General features: G+C 49.9%; 1 protein-coding gene across 3 annotated transcripts in view; it reads right to left on the bottom strand.

Annotated features, from left to right (window-relative positions):
- Positions 1-2,909: 2,909 nt before the first annotated feature.
- NR6A1 (nuclear receptor subfamily 6 group A member 1) overlaps positions 2,910-11,930 on the bottom strand; it is a 63,947-nt gene continuing 54,926 nt past the window's right edge. For all 3 annotated transcript variants that reach the window (XM_088065759.1, XM_005529244.3, XM_088065760.1), the window contains exons 7-9: positions 11,358-11,479; positions 9,759-9,911; positions 2,910-8,802 (exon numbers count right to left, since the gene is read on the bottom strand). In XM_088065759.1, the coding sequence (XP_087921885.1) occupies positions 8,714-8,802; positions 9,759-9,911; positions 11,358-11,479 (364 nt within the window). In that variant the 3' untranslated portion in view covers positions 2,910-8,713. The remainder of the gene's footprint in view (positions 8,803-9,758; positions 9,912-11,357; positions 11,480-11,930) is intronic.

Genomic DNA, 11,930 nt, shown 5'->3' with positions numbered 1-11,930 from the left:
CTGTGTCGGGTTCAAGGTCCCTGCCGGGCCGGCACGCAGCGGCTCGCGGCTCAGTGCCGCACAAGGCGGGACAGAGCTGCGGGCCGGCCGCGGCCGCTTCCTCCTGCCAGGCATTGTTCCCCTGGGAAGCCCCGGCCTCACACCGGCCACTTGCTATTTTTGCAGCAAGGTGCTTTCAGGGGTAAATACGTCCCTGCCGGCCTTGGGCACTTTCCTCTGCGCGGGCCCTGGCCAAGGCTGTGGCCTGGCTCCTGTGGCGGGCGCGCGGCCGCGGTCAGGGCCAGTCAAGGGCCGCGGTGCAGTCCGGCGGGGCCTGGTGGTGGCGTGAGGGTGGATTTCGGAGGGTGGATTTGGGAAGGCCACGCTGGAGTGGCTGCACAGCCACCAGGTCGAGCCAGCTCCTGGCAGCCTTAGGGGCTCCCGGGGACAGCAAGAGGTACAGACATTTGTAAATGACATTCAAATGTGGCATTTTGAAAGCCACAGCACCTAGGAGGGAAGGATGAGGTGGGTCTGGCTTTTGGCACCACAGGATGTGCTGGGGAGTGGATGTTCAGGGCTGGGGATAGGCCCCAAAGCTGCTGCCGTGAGCAGCGCTGTCCTGGCCAAGGGAACAGCACGGCTCTGTGCCCTTGATGGGCCCAAGCACGGGCACATGTCACCAAAGCTCCAGCTCCAGCTGCCCGGCCCCATCTTCTTCCCTCGTGGCCACGACACAGCCGGAGCCTGCGGATCCACACCACCCACGGCAGGCAGCAGTATGCTTTGGCTCCTTGCTGGTGCTTAGCCTTGATGCTCAGCAAAGCATATCTCCTGCTCGGATTTTATCTCCATCCACTCAGCTTATCGGCACGGGGCAGCCCTCCTGCCTGCGCCACGTTCCCGGAGCGTGCCTGCAGCAGGTGTGGCCAGCACTACTGTTTGCCAAACGCCGCTGCCTGCCCGCAGTCCCTGACTCCAGGGCCCGCGCTGATAGTGCGCGCACGGCGAGGACTTGGGCGATAGCGTTCCCAATGACATTACCTTGTCCCCCGCATTCTTCCGATGCCACACACGCCTTCGCTCGGGGTGCGGGCGGCCCGGCCGTGGCGGTGGGTGCAGATGCTGTGCAGGCAGCACTGGGAAGTGCTGGTGGTCTCCTCCCAGGGGGACTCATTGACATATCAGTCACATAGTTCTGCATAATTGGGACTTGGATGCAGCCTCTCTTTATGTTTCCTCTTGGCAGTTGCCAACAACATGAAGCACTCCTGGGTCAAAATGACAGCCTTTTGTTTACTATTCCTGCTTATGTGCCTCATTTTCTTCAAGGATAAGAGCTCTTTATAGGAATCTTTATTGTGATGAGGTTAGCCTAGAGAAAGATTTCTCTCCAGCTTTCTCTCTCTCTTTCACAGCTGATTAGCAGGGTCGGCCCACTAGGACAGTGATGTGGAGCACAGACCCAGCATTCGCCTCAGGGTCCCCCCAGCCATGAGTCATCTTCTCCAACACAGCCCCAGCCTGCTGGCCTCCCAGCACCCAGCCCATGGCACTGCTGCCCTCCTACTCACGGCAGGATGCAGGGAGGGGATCCACCACCCCAATAAAAGTACTGAAAAACCCAACTGACCTCAGAAGCTTGGACAGGAGCTTACCCAGAACATACACCTTCTCTCCACGGTCTTACCAGCCCACCCATGGTGACCCACCCCTCACCTGACCTCTGCAGCAGTGACCAACCCCATCAGAAGGGTCTGCACTTGGCAAACTGAGATAGGAGAGACTTGTGATGGACCAATGGAGAACCATCAGTCTGCTGCACTCAGAATTCTGGTTTTCAGGTGTGAACTCCAAACAGACAGTGACTGGGGAAGGGATGAGGAGAGATGTGGGAGCAGCTAGTGACAAGATGGGGAGAGCTCATGGAATAGACACAGGCGGGGTGCACATGAATGGAGAACCTTCCCCAACTGTGGAAGAGGCCCCACAGGACCATCCCAGCAGATCTTTCACCCACTGCGGGACTGACTGCGCCGCTGCAGGGGGGTGACCCAGCTGACCCCACAGCCCTGTCCCAGCCCATGCCTATGGATGACACTCCTGGGAACAGCCACTCCTCTCAAGAAGAAAGCAGCTTACCCTTGAAAGTTACTTTGCGAAGGTCAAGAGTGGGACTGTGACAGAGCAGCCTGACAAACACATCTCCCTAAGTCCTTGGGCCCGATAATGTATGTCCCATGCAATGTTGACACTAGTGATCCACCAAAGATCAGGTTAACAAGTTTGACGTTAGTGACAGCGTGATTTGTTCCGTGCTGGCTCTGAATTCATAGAGCCGCTGGCCTTCGGTGATAAACTATTGTGCCGTGCACACGAGGCTGTGGCAGTTGTCACCCGCCGGAGCACCGAGATGAAAAGGAAGCAGAGCTCTAATCAAAATACAGTGGTCAGTAGGGGTTGAGCTGAAAATTAAAAGGTGCTGGTACTTTTCCCACTCCAGCCTTGCCTTCCAGGCAGCGCCTCATGGCAGCACGGGGTGAGGGGAGAGGCTGCCTCGTCACCTCGGTGCAGCTTAGGTTCACTTGAAGGTGAGGACAAACCCATCACCCCACGTGCACAGAGCATCCTCTGCAACCTCCCAGCAAGACCCACCACCACTGATCTTCAGGCCCTCCTCCTGGGGAATACATCCCATGTGGCACAGTGCCCCCATCCCAGTTCCCAGCCACAGCAGCAGTCCCAAGGTCTTCCCCACACCCGCAGGCCATTCCAGCAGTACAGCAGCAGGCAGGGCAGGGCAGGGCAGGGCAGGGCCACAGCCACCACCCACAGCAGCACTGGGCTCCCCCACCCTGGTGGTGCTCCCCACCCTGAGAGAGTGCCGCCACCAAAACGGGAAGGCGCAAACAGCCAGGAGACATCAGCGGTGCAGAACATTTCACATTTATTAGTTCATACAGCTAAACACTCACTAAACATGCATTCAACACTTATTGGTCACATTTCCACAGGTAGTCAAGTCCCAGAGCAGCGGAGCAGGGGCAGGTCGGGCTGACACGGACCCGCCGGCAGAAACATTCATTTGGTCGTAGCGCGGTGAGGGGCAGCTCGCGGTGCCCATTCCCCCACGGTGACACGGGGCCAGACACGCTCCTGCCCCAGCCCGGCTCTGAGTGTGCCAATGTTCACCGTGTGTCATGCCGAGGCAACATCCTGCTTCCCTGATTTACACAAGGGATTGTGGGAAAAATGAACGGCAGAAACCATCACCAGGAATGCCGCCAAGAAGGACCCAACAACCGGGACTGACCCTCTTGGAAACATCCCTCAGACCAGCAAGGGGCTCACACAAGCAGCAAACCTGACCCGCTGCCTGCCCAGGACAGACACACGAGGAGCTGCGAGGTCCTGTGGGGTCCCAGGTTACAAATGCAGCCTCTGCACCCAGGACCGAGCTGGAACCAGGCCTGTGGCTTGATGGGCACCGACAAAACCCAAACTGCCATGAGCCACATCCTCCCTGGGGAGGAACATAGATCCCAGCCTCAGGCAGCAGTGACATGGAAGGGAAACACAACTCCAGCAATCACAGCCCCAGCTCCTCGCTGGCAACAGACACTGGCAGTGTTTAGTTTTTCACACAATCCCTTTGAGATGATAAACAGGATGTCACACGAGGTAGTTTAGTTATGGAAACTGAGTCAATAATGTTATCAACTATTACAAGACATTTTATAAATTGAAAGAAAACAATGAATCACAAAAGGCTTTGTTAAGGTTGATCGTCATCTGGTCTCAATTTCTGTTTCTTTTTGCCCTTGGGGGCATTCCTTCCACTGAACCATGTTGCTTCTTTCACAGACTTGTCAGAGGGCAGCTCATAGGAGCTATTTTTAAATTTATTTTTTTTCCAAGGGAAAGACACTGCCTGGATTGGCCCCAGCTTTTTGCGAGGCTGGTTTAAACTCAGATTTGCAGATCCTGGCTGGGTTTCAGCCCTTCAAACTTCAGCTCTCGTTCAGTGCTGGCCCTGTCTGTGGCTAGATGGGGCCGTTTGGACACTCATAGCAGCTGTAACCCAACCAGAGTCACACACCAGTGCCCTTCTCAAACTGACTGTGCCTACCACCACAGTGAGAAAGTTGTACTGATGAAAATTAAGAATTCATAAGCAACAGAGTACAGAGCCCTGCGACTAGCTGCCAGGGACACAATGAGAAATTCCAACTTCCCCTTTTCTGTGAGCAAACATTTCACACCAAAGGCAGAGGGATGAGGTAATGCAGAAACAGAGCTGGTCCCCAGCTGCTGGGTGGTGCAAGGGCACAGCCTGGGACAGCCCCTGCACCTTTGGGATGCTCTGCCACAGGACCACGTCTGAGCCTTCTGCAAGCAAACTTCCCACAGCCAAACCCAAAGTTTTTCCCCCAAAATCCCCATATGGGGCTTCGGTCAGCTCTCAGTGGGTCCTCCAGACAAGTTGGGAAAGAAGCAACTGTTGCAACATCAAAACTAGGGTTTCTCTGGGTCACATTTTAAATACTTATCCCTGAGCTTCTGTGCATTGAAACAACACACTGTGAACCCAGAGAAACGCCACAGCTTGATACTGATAGTTATGCACTCCCCTCCATTTACACATCATCTACAACCTAAAAATTAGTTTCATACTTTAACTAGTTCCCCAAGTTTCCCCCTTTCTCCTGCCTTTCATGTGGCAGGGATGATTGCCGCTTATTATCCTGAGAAATAACAACATTTTCACAGACACCGAGCTTCATAGCTTCAAATCAAAACCAAGAAGTAAGAAAGAATGAATGGGAAATAGCACATTCACAGGAGAATCTTTTTTTTTTTCCTTTTTTCCTTTTAAAAAATGTAGTAAAGGTAAAAGAAATTCAAGTGGTTTTTTTTTTTTAAAAAAAAAGTTGGTTTGAAGGACAAGTCTTAAACTCCTTTACCTGAAGTGGCTGTGGGTCTGTGCAGAAGCCTGAGGAGCAAGGGCAGATCCTGCTGGCACAGGGAGGGACGGCAGCAGAGGCACTTGAGCCTTTGCAGGGGTGGGGATGGGGCCACCAAGGCCCCCACCAGCGAGAGCAGTCCAGGAGCCCTGCTGGCACCTCTGGGACCCCTCACTCTCATGGGCTCCCTCAAAGCAACACCCCAGCACTGGGAAAACGGATGGCACTAGAGTGGCAGCTCCCCTGTGCAGGTGCCCTGCAGCTGGCAACGCCACTGACCACTGGTCACTGAAAATGCCATGTTCCCCCTTCGGCCTGTGTGTGACGGGAGATGGCAAAAGGCTTAAGAATTAAATCTCTGGATTTAAGAATTACAGAAGAATCCAGATGCTCCCTGAAGGCCCAAAGCATGCAGTGCCTCTGCAGAGGTGAGAACACCAAGGGCACTGGCACAGCTCCCAGCTGAGCAGCATCCAGTGCACACGGGGAGCGTGAGGTCCAGCTGCTCATCCCCTGGCCCTCTTGCAGGGCTGGACGTGCCCAGAACAGGGACTGGCAACTGACCCACACTGAGGGGTCAAGGCTCAGCCCACTTGGCAGGAGTCAGAGATGAACGGGAAGAAAACTCACTCACTTTCCAGAAGGTTTTGTTGAGGGGTCTGGGACTGAGCCATGTGAGCAGGGACCCCTTCCAGCTGCTCCTCGGCCGCCTCCCCTGAGCACGTGAGCCTGAGCGCTTCAAATTTATGTCCCAAATCTCTGTTCGGATTAAAAGTAACTCTTCAGCTTTCTATCTGCACAGACGCTTTGAAGGAGAAGAGGGGGTCAGCCAGCCAATCTATCTTTCAAATCGGGGATAAAAATTGACTTGTCATGGCAGAAGATTCTACCAAAGACTATTATTGTTGATTGATTTCTCTATGACAGAAGGTCAGATAAGCAAGAGCAGATAGATACCAAAGATAATGAACTTCCCCCTAGTAGCATTAAGCACAAATAAAATATGAGTGCCTGTAAACTGAATGTTATGTGAAGAATGGAACAAAAATTCCAACCTTTCCAGGGTGTCCTTCAAACCAAATTCACAAATACATCTACCTAACATCTCTAAATCTCTAGCTACATTCCTACTTTCTCATAATACCTGAGTTTGCAATGCAACACATTCACATTACCCTGTTTAAAAAATACGAGTCATTAGAGGACTTGGTGCAGAAGGTATCAGGAATGGTCTGGTGATTCCATCTGGTCTGTTTGCTGCTTCCTTACCTGTCAGTTCAGGAAGGATTTTCTACTCCCTATGGCAAATGTGGATTTGGGAACGGATACTGCTGCCAATCAACCTTTGTAAAATTTGCTTTCTTCAACAGAAAGTGAACATTCATGTCTATTTGTCATCATAACTGAATTTAAGTTTTTGGTTGTTGTTGGTACAGCATTAGTTTTGGGAAGCTATTTTGGAAAACCATAGATTACCCAATGGATTACTTTTGTTGGATAGCTGGCAACAAGATGACTGCTTTTATGTACACTAATTAAAACACTTATTCATCAACAGATTATAATAATTCAGTAACTGCAGAATAAAATTACTCCTATGCAATTTAAACAATTCCTTGAGTGTATAAAACAGCAAGCCAGAAATAACCCGTAGTAAAAAGATCATATCAAGCTATTTGAAAATTAAACTTAAAAGCTGACAAATACATTCTAACTTACAAACAGATACACTAAAATCTTCCCCTGAACACGTGAGGTATTGGCTGCATGCAGAAGGCTTTCCTGAGAATACACACGTCTCTCATTGTACTGCCAAAAAGTAAATGAGATTTATGGAACCACCTTTGGGTGCGAAGCTCCATCGAGCTGAGCCACTGCTGTGCCCAGCAGCTGTTACCCGTAACATCCTGCTTAAATAATGAAAAATTAACAGCTATGGACTTTTAGGAGGGGGAAACCGTTGAGCTGGGAGATGCCCCAGTGGGATGCCCGTGGCGAGGCAGCAGCAGGGCCCTGGCACGGAGTGACCACGGCCACTGGCACCGACCAGGACGTGCCACACCAGCAGGTCACAGCCCCCCTCGGGCTGCGATCCAGGGAGCACCTGCTGGGCATGGGGAGGGAGGGAAAGACGACTTTGGTGAATGGGATTTTTCTCCTGCTCACCATCACATTCGTGCACGGCAGCTGCAGCCCCACTGAGCTGTGCTCGCTCTGTGCCACGCAGCTGTCACCAGGGAAAGACAAGAAGGTAGTGACTCGTCCCTCCTATCCTGAAGGAACAAAAGTTGTTTTCACACATATTTTTAAATCAGCACTGAAACACTTTTCGAGGAGCCACCTTGGTAAGTGAATGCCAGATTTACATCTAAGGAGGCAGGGAAGGAAATCCAGCCAAGGTTGTTTAGGAGAGTGACAGGGTCTTTGAGTATTAATTCCTAATGAAACAGATGAGATCAAGAGCATCTCATCCAACCTCCCTATCACGAGCAGGAAATCATGAGGTCACTCCTGAGGATGCCCAGGTTTAGCTAAACACGAGCACTTAGCAATCACTAATCAGCTCATCAGCTGTCATTAAACCAATTCTCCATCTGGAGTCGTGGAGAGCCTGCGAGATGGAAAATCCAAGCCTTGCAACACCTAGAACATGGCAGGTAACCAAGTACAGCAGTAATGTCGTTCTTCCTGGGATTCCACAAGGAACAGTTATGCAGTCCTGGCAGGACATAACTATGGAACACCCATTCCCTGAGTCCAGCACAGGAAGCCATGCCAGAGGACACTGGAGTCCCCCACCCCACTACACGGGCCCCATTTAACATAGGATACATCAACTGCTCCCATAATTGCTGCAATGCAGAAGCCTCAGGAGTCAGGTACCATGTTGGAGGAACACATTAACAGGGGCAATCCTGGCTCTTTTCTAAGTAGGTTTTTCCTGCTTTTGTAAACCTAAAATGGATTTTAAGGAAGTGATGGTAAAGTCTTTGCCGTTCTCTAGCAACAGCAGCACCTTTGTGTAATGCCAGGAGCCTGTTATGAACTGCAGGAACACAATTTCAGAGGAATTGGCAGGTGTTGTGGCAATAGTAAGAGGGCAGCTGTGGGGGCTGGGGCAGACCCCACCTGCAGCTCCCCAGACAGGACAAGGCTGGGGAGCCCCTCAGAGCACTGCCATCCCACTGGAAACCTGCATCTGGAAACTGCCAGGGGAAAAAACCAACTGCCTAGACAGAATTCTCCTTCTCCACTCCCTGCCTTTCTAAAATTAAAGAAAAAGCTTGGCACTTCTCTAGCACCCACTTCTCCAAAGTCGTCCCTTTGGGATACTAACAGCTCTGTCGACATTTGCTCTCTCTGACAAATGCTTTGGATGCAAATCATGGAAAGAGCAGTGCATGAACAGCATCTTCTCCTTGAGGTAGTCTTAGTCATCTCGGTCCCCAGCCCCAAATACAAAAGAACTAACCCTAACAAACACTGTAACATTAAACATCTTCACATTCTGTAAACCGCTGGAGAATGCATCTGCTGCATTCTTACAGAACCATGTGCATCGTGTTGAAGATCATACATTCAACTCTGTCGTGAAATAAATATATAGGAAAAAGAGTAAAAAAAACAAAAACAAACAAAAATATTCTTGCTACAAGGGCAGGGAGGCCCACTGCCCTGTCTCCTGCCTGGATGGCGTTTGCCCCTCTCCCATGGTGAGCCGGTTCCCGGCCCGAGGCTCAGTGTAAGGCACCGGCCGGGGCCGGCTGCCCTCACTCTTTGCTCACACTCGTCTTGCAGGAATGTAGAACGGCCTTAAAAAGGAGAGGCAGCTGCTCCAGGGGGACATTCACCATTTTTCCTGGTAAGAAAGAAACCAGAATTAGCAGCCACTCCTGAATCAGATTTCAGAGACACCTAAGCCAGCAGCACTGGAGACGGTTTTACCTTGAACCTCTCACAGAAACAGTTAATCATCCCACAGCTACATTAGACATTTGATATGCATTTGGACACAATATGATTTATTATTTACTGAATAGAAAGCAAAATAAATGGGCAAAGGCAGATCAAAATGATTTCTCCACAATGGAGAAGTATTTATAGAAAGTGGGAAAGGCTAAATCCCATCTCACCTCAAACCCCTTTGTTGATCTCTGTGAGTAAATTACGAGAGCTGCTCTGAGATTATTATCTTGTTCATTATGAAGGAGTAGGATGAAGCATACAGAGCCTTGACACAGGGAGGCAAGCATCTCCCTTTGCCATAACATTCAGGAACAAACAGTTTTAGTAACATCAGACCTTGGAGATCTAATTAGCAACACAACTGCAGTTGAGAATTCACCTGCGGATTTCCGAGGTCCAGACGAGGAAACCTGGGGGTCACACTGGTCTGCCTGAACTCTGCTGATCACTTTCTGCTCAGTTCAGGGATCTCCCTAATTTAGATGAGATAGCTACTCAAACCAGGATTACATCCTTTTGAGACAAAACGCCCCCCAGCTGGGAGTGAAAGAAGAATAAGGGGAGACTGAATAATGTACTTAAAGAGTTGGAGCAAGGCACCTCTTCCCAGAGTGGGACTAGCCCTGTGCCCACCAGCATCACCAGGACACCTTGCCAAGAGCCCCTCAGACTGGATAAGCACAGGGCAATGGGATGGGAATAAAAAGATGGGCAGAAGCTCTGATAGGAAATGGTCCCACACAAACATCCTTGACCAAAGTCCACAAGAATTACACTGCAGTAAGTCAATTATATTTTAGAAGCAAATTTCATTCCTTGCTCCCAGTGGGAGAAGTGCTCAGGAGTTACCTGCAATATACCGTATCTCTGGCAAACACATCATTAAATCCGGGAAGCGGTTTGGCTGGTGGGGGTATTTGTACTCCGTGAAATCCTGGCAAACGTACCAGTACCGCTTATTCAGCTGCTCCAGCTGGGAGGCGTTGGTCAGACCCCTGATATCTGGTGAGGAATACAATCAGAGCAATGAAAACATGACAAAAACATCTCAGAAGAGCAGCAGCCTCGCACTTACTGCCACTTCTTCATGACAGATTGATTTCTGGCCCTCTGATCTGGGTCCCTGCTTTGGAGACTGCCTTCCAGCACCCAGCTAGACCAATACTAAAACTCCCATCTCCCCTCCTGCTGTGCCTGCATCATGGATGTGTCTTTGTAAGTGTGTCTGGATCCAGGATTTCTCTCCACAAAAGGCTGGGAAGAGAATAGCTAATGTCTCATTAGAGGCTCATCTGCAGCTCAATTAATCCTCTTAGAGGGAACAGCCCCAGCAACCTGAAATCCATGCCTGGCACAACACAGCCAGGTGTCAGGGTTTGGTCCTCACAGGACATCAGTCTAACACCTCTTCAGACAGCAACACATTGGTTTTAGCTGTATCATCTTGGCTGAGGACAGCGCTCAGCTCTATAATTCAAGATATCATCACATTTCTCCCCACCTGCTTACGAATTATGTCACGGGAGCTTTATAAACTTGTCAAGTTCTTGTTTTTAAATTTAGCTTTGCCAGTGTTAGACAACACACACAAAGGAAAAATGGACAGGCAGGAAGTCCCACTGGCAGCGTGACCAGCGGCATCGGCACTGGCGGCTCCTGGGGAGGATCCAGCACAGCAGCAAGGAAGCTGCCGAGCCTCGGAGCAGGCTCAGAGCTGGGAGACCATCTGACGGAAGAGGCATTGATCCACTGCCCAAAAGCTGACTTTCAAAAATAAGTCTCAGGTATTTCACATAAAAAATTGCAAACTTCAACTAAAAATAAAAGAAGACAGGAAGCTAATGAAAATACATTCTGGAAAACAATGGAGACAGCTCGAGAAGTGCATTATCCAGTGTCAGGAAACTGCCCAGGGAAGCAAACCGGAACCTCGGCCCGGCACAGATTGAAGCGTCAGCATTATCTCCCTCTGGAAATGAGTGGGGGAGGAGGGAGCCCGCAGCACATTTTTACAGACTGAAACTATCTTTCACAGTACAAAAGACTTTGGGGACATTTATTTCCAAAATTACAGCTGAACACTATTCACTGAGCATTTGTCTCTGCATGGATTTTGAAATGCCAAGGGTCTTGAAGGAGCATGAACTGCCAGCTTTAATATGCTACTTAATCAACAGGAAGATACAGCCCTTTCCTAGGCTGAATTCATGGCCTGCACATATATTCGTAAATACTTCATTCATGATTACCTTTCACTGTGAAGAGTCAGACTTAGGTAGAGAACCTAAAAAGTAGGAACCCAGCTAAGAGACCTAAGGATATATGCTGAAGATAAACATTTTAATGAGTCTGAAAAGCTCTAAAAAGAGAGCAACCAGACTTACAAATTCACCCTTTGAAGCAGAAAAATGAACAAGTGGGGCTGGTAGCTCCTCTTTGCTGCCTCACCTTGGTTTAGGAAGTTGATGGCTTTCATGCATGCGTACTCCTCGTTGCTGACCTTCAGCTGGTTGAATTTGCGAAAGAGGTAGATCAACCGCTCCATCACCTCCATCCCCTCTTCACTGAATCTGGAGGACAGAGATCACACATCAGCACACACATCACATGGACTGGACAGTGAAGGTATGAAGCTTATTAAAGTCAGTTCAGAGATTTTAACACTTTGCAAGAAAATTTTAAAAAAAGTCATCCAAAATGCCTGAAGTCTGCTGGTACCAAAAATAAGGAGAAAAATGTCTCAGTTAAAAATGCAGAATCATAGAACCATGGAATGATTTGGTGGAAATTATCTCAAAGCTCATCCAGTCCCATTCCCCTGCCAAGGGCAGGGACACTTTCCACTAGACCATGTTACTCAGAGCCTCATCCTGCCTGGCCCAGCGATGGGGAGTCCACGGCCTACAGATATTTGTAGGAAAAAACCTCTCTAGGTGATTCAGCTCACCACCAGCCTGTTCTGACAGCAGAGAAGGTTTCACAGACCCAGGAACCTGCAGGGAAGCCAGTGACAGACGGGTA

Source organism: Pseudopodoces humilis, chromosome 22 (assembly GCF_049639895.1).
Source record: "Pseudopodoces humilis isolate 2021_Gansu_Grassland_sample_001 chromosome 22, ASM4963989v1, whole genome shotgun sequence".
Lineage (NCBI taxonomy): Eukaryota > Metazoa > Chordata > Aves > Passeriformes > Paridae > Pseudopodoces > Pseudopodoces humilis.
The sequence above is the reverse complement of the archived record's forward strand: the minus strand, read 5'-3'. Positions and strand labels throughout refer to the sequence as shown.